We start from the raw sequence: 15897 nt of genomic DNA on the forward strand, positions 1-15897 counted from the left end.
GGTTGTCATATTTATTAGGGAAAGGAACTCCAAAGGACAAATAATACTTCACATTATTTTCTGAACCACATATTGTACTTTTGGCAGAAATCCCACAATAGAACCTGACTTTATATTTGAAAAGAAGTTTATGAGTGTTTATTAATTTATTATGCTCCTTGTAATAAACATGAACACATTGATTAAATATTTACTATTGTACATTTTGCAAGTTGCCATTAGGAACAATGATGCGTTACAAAAATGAATGTGCACGTACACATGGATATTGGTTATACTATTTGTGATTTCAAGTCTCAAGGGAGTATGTGGACATCAGCTGAAAGTCACTGTTCTTCTTGTTAATGAAAGGTAGTAATTTAAGGGTTAGGACTGGATTTAAGGTTATGATCATGACTGAATCCCAGTGCTTCCCACGCCAAATGCTTAGGAGGTGCTCCTTGGATCTAGCTGCAATTTGCTTCAGGTGCAATGTGAATGATAAATGAACTTGTTTCTGTCTGCATCCTGTTGGAACAGGAGGCTTGGCTTTTTCTCAGGCACCTCTTTTTTATTCATTCCCTTTAGGGTAATATAACTCTATCTTTTCTGACGTTACACGAGTTGTTCATTGTGTAGTGAAAACACATTAACTCAAAACATTTTTTAGCCTTAATTGCCTGTTCCTTATAAAAAGAAATATTAAACTTTTACCAATTTCAAACACAGCATGCTCAGGTTAACTTTCCAATTAGCAACTTCCTTTACTTTGAAAATCTCATATATTTCTAAGAAACATTACATATGATTAGTCTAACGTAGTAACATAATAGTGGAATAGACGTGATCTTAAAATCTATATTAGCTGTGTGATTTTTGACAAATAACTTTCCCTCTGTTTCCCACCATTTGAAAAAGGACTAAAAGTTGTAAGTGACTCCCAACATTAACAATCTAATACCCTATCATCAAATCTATATTTTCAGCGGAGAGCTTTAAACTTGCTGCTGTGAAGTTTAAGGGAAATAGCACCCATTACATATCAACCCCATCATTTTCTTCTGTCGGCAAAACTGCAGACCCTGCTTGGGTTGTAGTAATACGGTGACCGCCATGTGAAAAACATGTTTCTTGGTGTTTTCTTTTGAAAATGCCAAATATAGACCTTAACCAGCTGTAAGGCAGTGCTTGAGGTGTGGAGACACCTGAGGAACCTGTGGGCTTTCTCCCTCGAGGTGGGCCCACCATCAGTTTTAAGCAAGACGGGCAGTCATCTGGAACTACGAAAAACTCCTTGCCCTCTGGAGGGAGTCGCCGCAGGAACGTGGGTTTTTTGTTCATATTTAAAGTTGAGTCCTCTAGAACCGAAGAGTCCCAGTCATCTGCCGAAGGTGCCCTCCCAGGCCCCCAGCTTGGTCGCGCTCTCCTGGAACCTGGGCATACACCTATGAAAACGCAGACCCGCACAAGCGCGAGGCCACGCCGGGAGACCCCCGCCCGCCAGGAGTTGGGGCAGGTCCGGCCTGGGAGGGGGATCGGGGGAGGGATGGTGACCCTGAGTCCCGCGCGGCAGGGGAGCGTCCCCCAACCCCCGGCAGGGGCGAGGGCCACCGCAGGTGGGGGCGTCAGTGGGCAGGCAAGCGGGGACTGAAGCTCCGGGCTCCTTCGGGCTTTGTTCCGTCACGAGCCGAGCCCTCCTTTCCGGAGAAGCCAATTAGATCTCCGACGGAAGAATCATCCGACCTGCGTCCCCCACCGGGAGGGGGCTCGGAAGGGGCGGGGCCCAGCGCTTGGCTCCTCGGGAGCGCGGCCGCGGGCGGCACGGGGGAGTCCCGGGCGCCGTCGCCGAGCCCGGCCCCGCCCTCGCCAGGCCCCGCCCCCGCCAGGCCCCGCCCTCGGGGCTTCCCGGGCGCGCGCAGCCCCGCCGTGTCCGCGCGCCACGCCCCCCTGCTCGCGGGCCGCGTGCGGAGCCGCGCGCCCGGGAAGCTCCGGGACCGTGGCGGCGGGCGGCGGCGGCGCAGCCCTCTGCGGGCCATGTCCTCTCCGGCGGTGGCGAGGAGCTCCCCAGGAGGGAGTCGGGAGATGGCCCCAGCGCCGCAGGGCGGAGGCCGGTTCTGGGAAGTGGGCGGCGGCAGCGGCCATCGGCTGGAGCGCGCGGCCGCGGAGTCGGAGCGCTGGGAGCTGCTGCTCCGCCGCGGGGAGCTACTGGCGCTGGGCGGCCACCTGAAGGGCGCGCTGGAGGCGTTCGCGGCTGCGCTGCGTCGCGGGGCCCCGGCCAGGCCCGAGTGCCTGGGCGCCCTGGTGGACTGCCTGGTGTTCAACTACCGGCTCCGCCACGGGCTGGGCTGGAGCGCGGCCCCGGTTGCGGGCGCTGACGGCGGCGCTGGCGGGCTCCTCAGATGCCTGGGCTGCCGGGGCTTCCTGAGCGAGCCGGTGACCGTACCCTGTGGCCACAGCTACTGCCGCCGCTGCCTGCGGAGGGAACTCCGCGCCCGCTGCCGCCTCTGCCGGGACCGGCTGCCGCCCGCCACCGCCAGTGCCACTGATGCTGAAGGGACCGCCCCACGGCCGCCGCCTCTGGCCGCCGCCATCGCCGCCTCAGACTTCAGAACCAGCGTCGTCCTCAACCACCTGGCCGAGAAGTGGTTTCCGGGCCAGCGCGAGCGGGCCCGGGCGGCCGGCAGGCTCGGGGAGCTGCTGCACCAGGGGCGCTACCGGGAGGCCCTGGCCGCCGCCTGTGAGGCGCTGCGAGCAGGTGACCGCGCGGCGATGCGGCGGGGCCGGGCCGACCGCACCCTCCTGGCCTTGAGGGCCGGGGACCCGGAGCTTGTCTGCTCCCCGAGAGTCTCCTCTGCTTCCCCATGGCCGCTGGGCCTCTGGCATGTCGGGTCTCGGGGTGCTGGGGGGTGTGGGAGGGGGCGGCGCCCCGGGGTGCTTCGGTCACAATGGGGATCGCCCTGGGAGCCGACTGTGACGCGGCGCGGGGAGGGGCGCTGGGCGCGGGGTTCCCTCGGCCGCGGCCTGGCTGTTGGGCGCGCGCTCCGGGCGCGGAGTGGGTGACCCGGACCGTGGCCGCCCCGGCGCGGGATGGGTGGGAGCTGGGCTATCCCGAGCGGCCGCTCGCTTCCTGCCGCGCGCTTTCCGGGAATTGGCTCTCGGGCCGGGCCTGCCGCGGGGAAACGACTGCCGGAGCGGAGAGAGAATCCCCCGCGAGGGCAACTAGGCCGGGCAGACGGCGTCTCCCTTCCTCTCCCACAAAAGTCACCGGGACAATTGGGAACCGCGGGAGGGCAGAATTGCATAAGCTGGGGGCGGGGGGCGTTGTGTAACGGGTGACGTCCGGTGGGCGTGGCGGGAGCTCCGCGCGGGCACCCGGCCCCGGGAGGCCCCGCAGGCCGCCGGGCTTGGGGCTTGGGGCGGAGCTGCCCCGGGTGGTCCCTTGCTACCTGGAAATGCCTGAACTGGTTCCTCTTCAAAGTTTTAGCTGGCCTGTTTCAGATCATGCTTATTTCCTATGTACTTTGCAGTGCACCTAGCTTATGGCAAAGATGAGAGGAGCTCCCTGATCCAGAGTTCTTTGCCACGCTTCTCTTGGCCTTTCCACTTAGGATCAGGCTGTGGGGAAAGGCCTCGTAGGTCTTCAGTGCATTTCTTAGTCTCCAGGAAGCAGCCTCGGACTCCTAACCTAGGTTAGCGCTTTCTTCTTAAGGTGGTTTTAGGCGCTGAAAGGGGGCATTGTCAAGCTTCTCTTATGTAAAAGGAAGAGTTGTTCTATAAATCGGTAGTTCTCTACCAGGGGGATTTTATCTCCCCTCTCTCAGGGGGCATTATCTAGAGCAATATCTGGAGACATTTTTGGTTGCCACCTCTTGTGGGGGTGGTGCTGGTACCGACATCTAGTAGGAGAGGTCCGGGATGCTGCTCAGACATCGACGAGGCACAGCAGGATTCCCACAACAAAGAATTATCAGGCCCCAAGTGCCACTGTTGATAAACCTTGTGTTACGCGTATTTCAAGATTTTAGTGTCTATCCATTGGCATGAAATGATAGGGGAATAATCCCCAAGAAAATAGACATCTAGAATAGCAACTGACTTTTGGTATTACAGGTAAATTTATAGACTGTAACTGAAAGGATCATCTTTCGGGTCATCTTTTGTCCCAAGTCCTTAGTCATATTGAACTAATGTCAAGATCTTGCGTTGTTTAGTATCTTTAGAGTTCGAAGCACAAACCCCGGAGATTTTTGTATTCTTTCAGTGCCTTTGTGAGGAGTAGGCAGGTATGAAATAGAAAGATAGGCTCAGAACAAAAGAAAAGTAATTGGAATACAGAATTCTGATACAGATGACTCTGCTTCTCCAGGTGAATGAAGTAAGAGAAGAGAAACTGGACTCAGCTGTACAGACCACCTAGTAACTGACCATGTAGTTATTAATGATCCTGTCATTATTGTTGATAATGAAGACAGATCTTCACTATAATTTCTTCATATAATTCTGGTGTGATTTTTAAAGCAAGGAAGGAGATCCCAGGCAGTGAAGACTTGCACACAGTCACCCTGTTAACTGGTTGAGAGGCAGTGCTGTATCTTCCCCTTCTTCTAAACGTTGGTCTAGGGTTCATCCTGCCTTATAGCACGTGTTTAGTATACATATCCAAGGAAGTTTTTTTGGTCACTGAGGCTGAAACTTATGGACAGTACTACTGATTTAGTGATTTGACCTTAAATTAGGGGTTTCACAAGAATGCAGGTCCTGGTCCATTGAAGAACAGTGCGCACTTTTGCTAATTGAGGTCTAGCGTAACCTTCTGTGACCAATAATTTAATTAACAGAGATTCTGGTTCTTGGATCGAGGATATGTTTAACAGGAAAAGGCTCTGAAAGATGTAATCTCTCCTTTTTTCAAGTTGCATAGATTGCATATGAGGATTTTGCCCACTTAGCAACTTAATTCTACTTTTGCAGGAATAGAACCCAAGTCTTCTGACTTTCACCGCATTAGCTTATTTTTTCCTCATTTTTAGTTCTTTCAAGAATCATTAATTCCATGCTTGAAAATGTCTGAATGGCACTAACGAGGATAAGTTTTTTAATCTTTTGAATTCTTAATGTGAAGTAACAGGAAAAAAATCTCAGAGCTAACAAATTAGAGTTGGTAAAGGACCGATTTATAAGTGTTTCACAATTTATGGGTGTAAATCAAAATGTTAACTAGTACAGTCATAAGCTGTTTGTACAATCCTTAAGCTTTAACTTCTTTGGAATTGGCAAGTTTAGGCATTTGACATGTATTTATATAACTGTACAGTTGTAGTTATTAATGATCCTGTCATTATTGTTGATAATGAAAACAGATCTTCACTATAATTTCCTCATATAATTCTTATAATGAAACAAGTAAATACTATTAACTAGAAAAAAATCTAGTCTGCAGTTAGCCCACACACATCCAAACTTATCTCTGCCAGCAGCAAAAGAAAGCTTGAAAACCTTTGCCAAAATCAGAAGTTTCCCATTTAGATTACATAAGTTTCTGTTGAATTGAAATATATTTAGATAACATTTAAACCATTGATCTTTTGGTATTAACTCTCAGATGTTTCATAACTTTCTGTCTTTTTAGTATTCAAGGATATTATGTAAAGTTTTTCCTGCACTGAATCCCTGTGCTTGAGCCTCTTGAAATGATCCCACTAAGCCATGCTGCCTGCCTTTTGTGTTTAATGTTTTTTTACACTGACTTGTCTCCTTCGTGTGTTCACCTCTCCCCCAAAAGAAGACAACAGAACAGTATAATTTACAGTTTGTACAGGTTAAAAAAATGTAATAAAGGTTGTGGGGGGGGGGACATTTTGTTTTAAAATATTTGGGTAAGGAAAATTTTGTCTTTAATATTCTGTAATCCTTGACCAGCCATGGTGGCTCAAACCTGTAATCCCAGCACTTTGGGAGACCGAGGCAGGCGGATCACTTGAGGCCAGGAGTTTGAGACCAGCCTGGCCAACATAGTGAAACCCCGTATCTACTAAAAATACAAAACATTACCCAGGCGTGGTGGTGCGTGCCTGTAGTTCCCACTACTCCAGAGGCTGAGGCAGAATTGCTTGAACCCGGGAAGTGGAGGTTGCAGTGAGCTGAGACCACACCACTGCACTCCAGCCTGGGCAACAGAGCAAGACTCAGTCTCAAAGAAAAAAAAAATTAAAAATAAAAATATGATCTTTGACTGTTACCCAGTATTTTTACATTATTTGTATTAATATCATTTGATCTTCACAGAGAATTCTATGGAGTACTGTAATATTATCCTCAGAGAGAAACTGAGGCACCTATGGATAGACATGCAGTGTGGCTTAGTGATTAAAGCTCTGCATACTGGAAGCTGACACCTGGGTTCCAATCCTGACTCAGCCCTCGGTTGTCTCCGACCTTTTGCATGTTGCCTAACCTGTCTGTGTTTTGGTTTCCTTATCTGAAAAATGAGAATAATCTCTACCTCATAGGGTGTTGTGAGAATAAAATGAGTCAAAACATGCTAAGTGCTTTAAATAGTGCCTGACACAGAGTGAATGCCCAGTAAATATTAATTAAATATTTTTAAAATGTAGAAGTGTGTTATGGCTAGAAGGGGATTTCGCTGGAAGTGGAATCTAAACCTTGAGATTTTACATCCTGTTCTGTTCTATCACTTGGTAGAGAGTAACGATTACATCCTGATTTTTGTTTACACATGTTAACTAGCAGTTTAGCATTCATCAATAAACTATAGATACTGAAAAGCTTTAGCTATCAGAAGATCAGTCAAATTATAGGTAAATGCTGAATACATTTAAAGAAAATGTGGAGGGTTTTTATTACGTTTAGTAACTCAACTAGGTTAAAATGAAGAAATTTGAATTTAAACATTACAGTAGTTTCCCCTTATTTGTGGTTTCACATACCCACGTGGTACAGTATGATAAAATATTTTGAGAGACCACATTCATGTACCTTTTATCAAAGCATATTGTTATATTGTTCTATTTTATCATCAGTTATTCTTGCTAATTTCTTACTACACCTAATTTATAAATTAAAGTTTATCATAGGTATCATAGTGTATATAGGGGTTGGTACCATCCAAAGTTGCAGGCATCCGTGGGGGTCTTGGAACGTATCCCCCTCAGATAAAGGGAGGCTCCTGTAACTTATTTATGTCCTTACTTATTGTGCAGAGGACGTGAAACAGTAAACACTGATGTCTGTGTGGTGATTATAGTTCACAATTATTTTCATTTCTATTATCGTAATTGATCCATACGCAAACTCATGTGAGATAGGAGGGCAAGTATTAATATCCCTAATTCACAGATTTAAGAAAAGTTCCAAGAATTTTAGGTGACTTTCTTAAGGCAAGTAAGTGACCAAGTTAAAACTGAAAGCAGAACCAAATATGTGCATATTGATTCTAAACACAACGTTTATTTAAAAATTAGCACACAAAACATAAATCTAAAGTATTCTTACTATTCAACAAATTTTTATTGAGTAGCTAGTATATACCAGGCATTGTTTTAGGTGCTAGAAATACAAAAAGGAGTAAAATAAAGTCCCTGCCCTTGTAAAGTTTGTATTTTTTGTTTCTTTTATAATTGCAGCAAATTGAAAATCCCTAGAAAATGGGGTTTACTGCTTAATTGACTTCTACTTAACCAAGACTATATCTCTAATTATTTTCTTTGATTCATAACGTACTTTAAGGATTTTTTTTTCTTAGTGCCTCAGGGTTACTAAAAAGATCAACTATAACAACTATTGATATAAATGATAAAAAAACTGATTCAAGTGTCCCATTTCAAATGAATAATTTGTTTTTTAACTGTTTTTCATTCATCAAATGCAGAATTTACCAAAACTGAATTATCTTAGATTTCTAGTTATTTATATATTAAATTTTTGTTTATTCAGAATCATTTTTCTGTTTGTTGGAATATTTCTAAGAGGCTTGGAAAATCTCAAGTAAAATTTTAAATGAATTTGTATAGTGTTCTTCCTCTTTCCAAAGGTATTTCTCAAAATTGGAATTGTTTTATTATTGAAGTTGAATGACTTCAGGGAATTCTAAAATGCAAGATGGAAGCTTCTGTTTGGTTTTTTCTTTTCCTTTGGTAAGGTCTTTTGCCTCCCCTCCCCTTGACCCACCTTTGTGCTGTCTGTTGTCCAGTCTGCTCTCCTGATCCCTAAAGATGTTTCTTATCTAGGCTACCATTTATGTGGGTAAAAGACAAGGTAGAAAATACTCTTCTGTATCTTGTGTCAATGGTTAATCTAATATCTTCATCACTTTGTATTGAGATATTTTGGGATGTTATCAACAGTTATTATAGATGGAGCATGTATGTCCTAGGTGTGGTGTTAACTGTTTAACATGCATTATCTTATTCAATCCTCACAGCAGTTATAAAATGTAGGTGTTTTAGAGGTAAGCATATTATAGATGAGGAGAGTTCAAAGCGTTAAACTACCAAAAGGGGATCTGAACCCAGTTTCTGAATCCAGGGTTAATGATCTTACTATCCCAAACTCCTACTCCTGAACATTCTTAATCAGTGATCAGCAACTTATCAGTTGGCAGCTTTGAGCTCAACCCTGGTAACCAAGTCCTACTATACTGAACATAATGAAGCAATAGAAGCAAAAAAAAAATTGATATTCTTGTTAGCCTTTGCAAATTTTGATAGCTTGATATATAAATCTAAGAAAAAGACACTCAGAAAAATGAGAAAAAGGATATAAATAGACAACTTTCTACACAGCCCAAATACTGAATAAACACAAAGTTTTAAAGGTCAAACTTAATGAAGAAATGGAGGTTGTTAAAATTACGATGCTATTTTTAATTCATATATTTCTAGCAAAGAGAAAAAACACAGCTTGTGGGAGTATAAAATAAAGTTTTTATTGGGGTTGGCAGAATGTGTTGGAAATGTTGTATATCTATATAACTTTCTAGGCCCAGTGTGGTGGCTCATGCATACAATGCCAGAACTTTGGGAGGCCAAGGACGGAGGACCACTTGAGCCCAAGAGTTTGAGACCAGCCTGGGCAACATAGTGGTACCTAGCTGTACAAAAAATTTAAAAATTAGCCAGGTGTGGGGGCATGCACCTGTAGTCCCAGCTACTGAGGCTGGAGGATCTGTTGAGCATAGGAGGTTGAGGCTGCGATGAGCCATGTTAATGCCACTGCACTCCAGCCTGGGCTACAGAGTGAGATCTTAGATCTTTTCTCAAATAAATAAAGTACAGTAAATAAGTAACTTTCTACATACTGTATAGCAAATAACTAAAAAGGCAAGCAGATACATAAAGATAGATAGACTTTTGTTATACTTTTTATACTGCCAAAAGTTGGAAGTAACTTAATTTCAGAGTAGGCAGAGTAGGAAATTTTTAAATAGGTTGTTTATATAGTAGGCTATGTTGCAACTATTAAAAATCATGTGGACCAGTATTACATGGAAGAAAAAAGCAGATTATAAACAGCATATATAGTATATTTTATAAAACTACATGTTAAAAATGTACTCTACACATAAAGAACAAAAATGTATGGGAGGCTGTTGTTTTAGACTGACCTCCTGCACTAGGCACCAGCAGACCAGACAGAATTAGAATGGAGGCCCTTGTGCTGAGTGCCACATAATCAAACTGAACTTTGAATTTGAACTGAAATGAGCCAGTTTTCTAAAAAAGAGAGAGAGAGATTTCAGTCAACCTGAGTTAGTGAAATAAGAAAGTCCTCTCTGTTTTAACCTGTAAAGAAAGTTTTCAACTTTAAAACAACCAATCTACTTTTTGTCCCTCAATTCTGCTTTCTTCAGCCCTTTTCTGCCTAGAAGGCTAACCTCCTCTACTTAGCTCATTAGAAGACCCATTTTATAGAATGAGTTGTTGCCCGTTTCTAGAATCACAAATAGAAGTCAATTCGAACTTTAAATTTGTGGTAATTTTTTTCTTTTGTTAATACCAACACTGGCTATTTCTTTGTGATGGGAAAAAGATAGTTTTTAACTCTTATTTCTATATTTTTCAAATTTTATGAGTAAACATTTTTTAAGCTTTTGTGATTTGAAAAAAACTTTCTTGAAGGTGAGCTAAAGAAACAACTTTAAGACCTGTTACTAACCATGGCTCCCTAAGGATTGGAACAAAGATAGGAAACCATGACTCTAGAATAGAAAACTCTCTCTTCAACCCATGAAATAAATGCTTTGGACAGCTGAAGACTGGATTCCTCAGACGGTGTAGCAGTCTTATTTAAATCTTTTTACTTGCCGAATGATTTACAAATAATACTGGGTATAAAAGAAGAGAAAATGGGAACATGAATTGAGCTTAAGGAATCAAATTTTAACGAATTTTCCCTAATTCAGGAAACGTTTATCAAAGCCAGGATCTGAGGATAAAAGGCAGGAAATAACAGGGAGTTCAAAAATCTTTAAATTAAATTACTTTAATAAATGCTGTATATATACAATGAAGGCACAGAATCATAATAGCAAACACGCGATGCTTTCAGTGTACCAAGCCCTGTTCTAAGTACTTTGCACCCATTAACTTACTCTCTAGAGTAAGCCTTGGGGTAGAGACTGTTACCAACATTTTAATAGCGTGGAGGTAAACAGCTAGAACTCTGGAGCTGGCTTCCTGAGTTAGAATCTCGAATCCACCGATTACTAGCTGTATGATCATGGGCAAGCTGCGTATACTCTCCACTGTTTCCTATAAAAATGTGGACAATCCTAGATCCATGTAGAATTGTGCTGAAGATTGTACATCATTTAGAACAGCACATAGTGGTGTTAATAATGTTTTAAAAGCCCCGGAATTTTAAAGCTAAGGAAATTAAAGTACAGAGATTACTTGTAATTTGCCCCAAGTCACAGTGAGTAGGTAGAGGAGCCAGATCATGCTCTTAGTGGTTATCATAAATTGTGGAGGAAGACCCAGAGCAAAGCATCTTGAGAGGAGATTGGTGAGCTGTCTTGCTGGATGATAAAAAGTTATCAAGATAAAGAATGGTATGATAAGGGAGGAGCTCAGCACAGGAAGGAGGCATGAAATAGAATGGTATGCATGGGGCAGTGTGGGTAGTTAGGTATAGTTGGGGCTTTGAGTGGGAAGGCTCATAATGATAATTAGGGCTGGAGAGGTGGGCAGGAGCCAGGCATGGAGGAACTTGTACTAAATAATACGTTTTTTACCTTGTGGATGGTAAGGATGTAGGTAGAGTAGAATGAAGGCAGGGAGATCAGTTAGTAAGCTATTGCAATAGTATTAGAGATTTGGGGAGACTAACCCAGGGTTACTAGCAATAGGATTGGAAAAGGGCACATTTGAGGAATATCATAGGAGGTGACATTTACAAAGTTGATTCTGATTTGGGAAGTTAGTGGTGTCAATAATAGAGAATACAATGAAAATGCTTTTTTGGTGAAGAGTATGCTGAGTTTGAGAAAAAGTATGGCAGGCAGTTGGAAATTTGATGAATCTGAAGTTAGGGTGAAAAATCAGGACTAAAGATAAAGATCAGGGAGTTAATTAAATCATGATGACTAGCACATCTGTCCCTGCTTCTGGTAGATATGGAAACAAGACCAGAGATATTAAGTGATTTAGAATAAGGTCACAGAGTTAAGTACCACAGTCATATTCAATACAATTAGCCCAAACCATGTTGTCTTTGGATTTTGTCAAAGTTGTCAAAATTTTGACAACTTCTGAAATTTTGTCAGTTTCAAAAATGGAAAGTACCAAATATGCCAGGCACTTGCCGGGCACTACAGATACGTGCGGTAGTGGAGTGAGCACCAGCATCTTCCCTGATGGCGTGTGCAGTGAGGTGACTCGTTCTCTCCAGTGTCCTCAAGGTCACATAGAGAGCATACAGTAAATACTTGTTGACTCTTTCAAACTTAAGTTAATGATACAGTCAGGACTGATAGCCATTTTGTTGTCTTTCTTGAAAGTTTACATGGAAGGCAGACCTTGTGTATGCTTTTCAAAGGAGCTCATTTAGCGCACTTGGCTCTTAAGAATTTGAGATCAGTAAGTGTGATGGTGCTAATCTTTTTTAAAAAGTATCAGAAGTTTGAACTCACTTGATGGGTTTTTTTTTGGTTTTTTTTTGTTTTTTTTCAAAAAAATAGTCATTCTAAATAATCTGTTAACATTGGAAATTCTCAATAAAAACATTATGTACAAGGAGTTAGGGAACAAGAGTTTTAAAATCTGGCTCTTTTTATCTCTACTTAGGGCGTGCATCTTCTCTTCTTACCCCAACATATACTGATTTTTTAGGACCTCCTGTAGGGAGATAATACCCTGAATTTTTCTGTGTGGAGAGGGGAAGGAATGTGTCTTTTTTTGCTTTGGTCAGAGTGGATACATTTTATAGTTTGACTGTTTTTTCAAAGACAGGTCTTCTGAGTTCCTTCTTTCACTGCTTTCACTGCTGCTGTAAAGGAACCGTATAAAGGTGATTGAGCAGTGAAGGCATGGATAAAAGGGGAAATATTCAACAGTTCTGAATGTGCATGGCATCAAATATAAAGGAGTGAGAACTTGATGTATAAGAAAAAAATTGAAATTAAAAAAATAAAAATCCAAGAATGGGCTACTTGTTGCAATAGTGAACTCCTTCTCGCTGGAGGTACTAGAGCGGAGTCTGTCTCAACGATGCTATTGGAAGCATCCCAGCTGTGGGTGGAAAACTGCACTTTCTGAGCCTAGTCCATTATAGCCTGGAGTTTTTGATGCTGATGCTTTACTACTCGTTCTTAGACTATTTTGCCATACACCGCTCTGTTTTCTCAACTCCAGTCGTACTTGACAAGTCAATATTGCATGATGCTGTTTCACAGTAAAATTTTCTAGCTAGATTATAAGCTCTTGAAAGACAGGAATAATGTAAAACATTTTTTGAATACCTACAGGGTCTAGGTTTTTGCTAGGAACTCTTAATTCTTGATTGATTAATCATGTTGAACTTTTAATTCATATGCATTTTGTTCAGAGATAATTTTTCATTGCTTTAAGAAGCACAAGACAATATATTCTAGATGTGTCTTTTTTTAAGAAGTAAAACATATTTTTATAAAATATTAATTTTATTCTTTAAATGTTTTCATTAATATAAAATTTTGGGAACATTGTAATCCCAGTTCTCAGGCACCAGTAATTGAAAGAGTCCTTCCTAAATTAATTGCTCAAGTGAGAGTTTTCAATAGAAAAGCAATCATCTAAAAACTAGAGTAAACCCGGCAGCTATTGATGAATTTTATTAAATTTTATTTAGAGGCATTAAAGTCTTTATGCCCATCTTACAACAAATACCTTATGCTTTTAAAGATCTCAGAGATAGTTTTAAAATAAGAGTCAAGTTAATGTCATTTGTCGCTATATTAAAAATTAATTTCTTGCTTGGATATCAGTTTTAGAATCTGTGTACCTGTAGTAACTGATTGCAGTAATATCAGTGAACCAGCTTAGTGTCTGAAATTCTGAATGCCATAGGATAATAATTTGGCTTCTTAAGTACAGATGTAGATGATAGTGAAATGAATCACAAAGCCTTTTTTCTCAGGAGTATTTTAAATTAAATATATTTTGAATTGGGCCAGTACTGTTTTTGCTAGTGGCAGGAATTAAAATTTGATCTCTTAAAAGCTGACTCTTATTAACCCATTTCTTCCAGAATCAAGACTACTGTGTACCCTCATAAGATTGAGCCTTTATCAGTCCCTTGTCACTGTGGGAGTTCCACATGCAATAGTTACACATATGGCTATTTTTATAAATGAGGATTTAGTAAGTAGGGTAAAAATGTAAGATTTACTATAAAAAGGGAAATCTAAACATCTAAGAAATATGTCTTTAAAATCTTCATAGACTACCCTTTGTTAAAAAAAGTTTTCTTAGGAGTGATTATTCATATTATAAAAGTATTTACAATATTCTGGAAAACAGTTTTCTCCACTAAAATGATCTACTTTACAATGATTTGATACAACTTCTAGATAAGATTCAACATGTAAAATGGGTTGTGCCTATACTGCCCTTGGCTTATAGACTTTAGTTTGGTGATTATTAACCCTGGAATCACTAAGTCCTTTCTTAGTCTGGTATGATCATATTTTGTGGATTATGTAATAATATTTTAAAAATAATCATATCCTTATAAAATATTTATTTCAGAGCCCAGTGACTTGATTGTAAAAATTTACAGAGCAGAATCATATGCTGGTCTCCAAGAGTTTAAAGCAGCCATAGAAGATTTAAATGCAGTTCTTTTTCAACTTCCAGATTGGCCTGAGGTAAAATTACTGTTTTATGGTTGCATAAATTGTAAAATTTCAACTATAGGGCACATGCATTCATTCACAGTTAGGAATTTTAACAAAGTAGATGGTTGACTCCAAATAAAATACCTAGTGCTCTAGAAATATAGGTTCAGCTAGGTGCAATGGCTCATTCCCCTAATCCTAGCACTTTGGGAGGCTGAGTTGGACAGATTGCTTGAGCCCAGGAGTTTGAGACCAGCCTGGGCAACATGGTGAAACTCCATCTCTACAAAAAAAAAACACAAAAATGAGCCTGGCATGGTTGTTTGTGCCTGTAGTCCTAACTACTCGAGAGGCTGAAGTGGGAAGGTCACTGGAGCCCTGGAGATTGAGGTTGTGGCACTGAAGTGTCACTGCATTCCAGCGTTGGTGACAGACCCTGTCTCAAAAAAAAATCTAGGTTCAATATTTTGCGTGGATGAGTACCATCTCACAATTTTTTACTTTTCTTTCATAAATAAGGAACAAACAATTCATGGTACAGGAAAAAAAAGACTTTGTTATACAAAATGTCTGCAAAGAAATACAACTTGCCATATTGTGAAGATGGATACAAACTGGACTTCATTGAATGAGATTTATTAATGGAAAGAGAATAGGTTCTTAAAGTTGGAAACTTTTTGGGGTATTATATGGTAACCAGGTGATTAGGCAGTGATTTAATTCAGAAGATAGGGACAAAGGAAGTTGCCTTGCCCATGTGGCTTTTAAAAAGACTTAGGAATGTGTATAACATACAATCAATTTACAGATTCTCCTTTTTATCAAATTGTCAAGGCAAATTAGTCCAAATGTGTTCTTTAAGATAAAAGTTACTTTTTTAAGTTACTTTTTCCCTCCATTCAAAACTGTGTCTTTGAGGACAGTGTAGTAAGGCTGCTCTAAAAATTATAAATTAATTAGAGAAATGATACGAAATCTCATGATGGCATGGCTGGTTAGTACAAAGCAAATATATTCAGAATAAGAGGGCAGTGGTCGGTGTGCGTGGCTTTAAAACTATTGAAAAGGAATCTTCTGGACTTACCACAGAAGTGATATATATATAATCAGAAAGGTTTTCTTCAGCCATTAAAGTGGTAGCTAAAAAACTGTTTGGCTAGAATGTTCTTTAGGCTCCTCTGATATTATTTAATACTAAGAATCTCTTTCATTGCAATCACATAAGCAAGGAACATTTAAAGCTTACCAGTTGATATTTTGTTGGTGGGCCAACCCACAAACTGAATTTTGGGTTTATCAGTGATAATTAGTAGGATTCTAATTTTTGTGATAGAGTTTGCTGAACTCACATTATGAAGGAGAAAAGTGAAAGAGAAAATAAGGGATTTATGAAAAGTGTCATGTCTGTAAGTACTTTCTTAAAAGATAGCATAGGCAATTATACATTCCTAATAACTTGGAAGAAATTTACCATATTGCCCTAAATCTAAGAGAAAATTTTTTTCACATTTTAGTATTTCTTTAATTTTGATGGATTCTTAAAGTCAGTATAACTTTACATATAATTTCCTTTTCCCTCAAACAGT

At 41.1% G+C, this 15897-nt stretch overlaps 1 protein-coding gene across 2 annotated transcripts in view; it reads left to right on the top strand.

The window, feature by feature from the left end:
- Positions 1-1913: 1913 nt before the first annotated feature.
- The window catches only part of LONRF1 (LON peptidase N-terminal domain and ring finger 1), a 34958-nt gene continuing 20974 nt past the window's right edge, over positions 1914-15897 (top strand). For both annotated transcript variants that reach the window (XM_030812361.1, XM_030812362.1), the window contains exons 1-2: positions 1914-2734; positions 14223-14341. In XM_030812361.1, coding sequence (XP_030668221.1) covers positions 2014-2734; positions 14223-14341 — 840 coding nt within the window. In that variant the 5' untranslated portion in view covers positions 1914-2013. The remainder of the gene's footprint in view (positions 2735-14222; positions 14342-15897) is intronic.

The sequence above is a fragment of the Nomascus leucogenys genome, chromosome 4, assembly GCF_006542625.1.
Source record: "Nomascus leucogenys isolate Asia chromosome 4, Asia_NLE_v1, whole genome shotgun sequence".
NCBI classification, from domain to species: Eukaryota; Metazoa; Chordata; class Mammalia; order Primates; family Hylobatidae; genus Nomascus; species Nomascus leucogenys.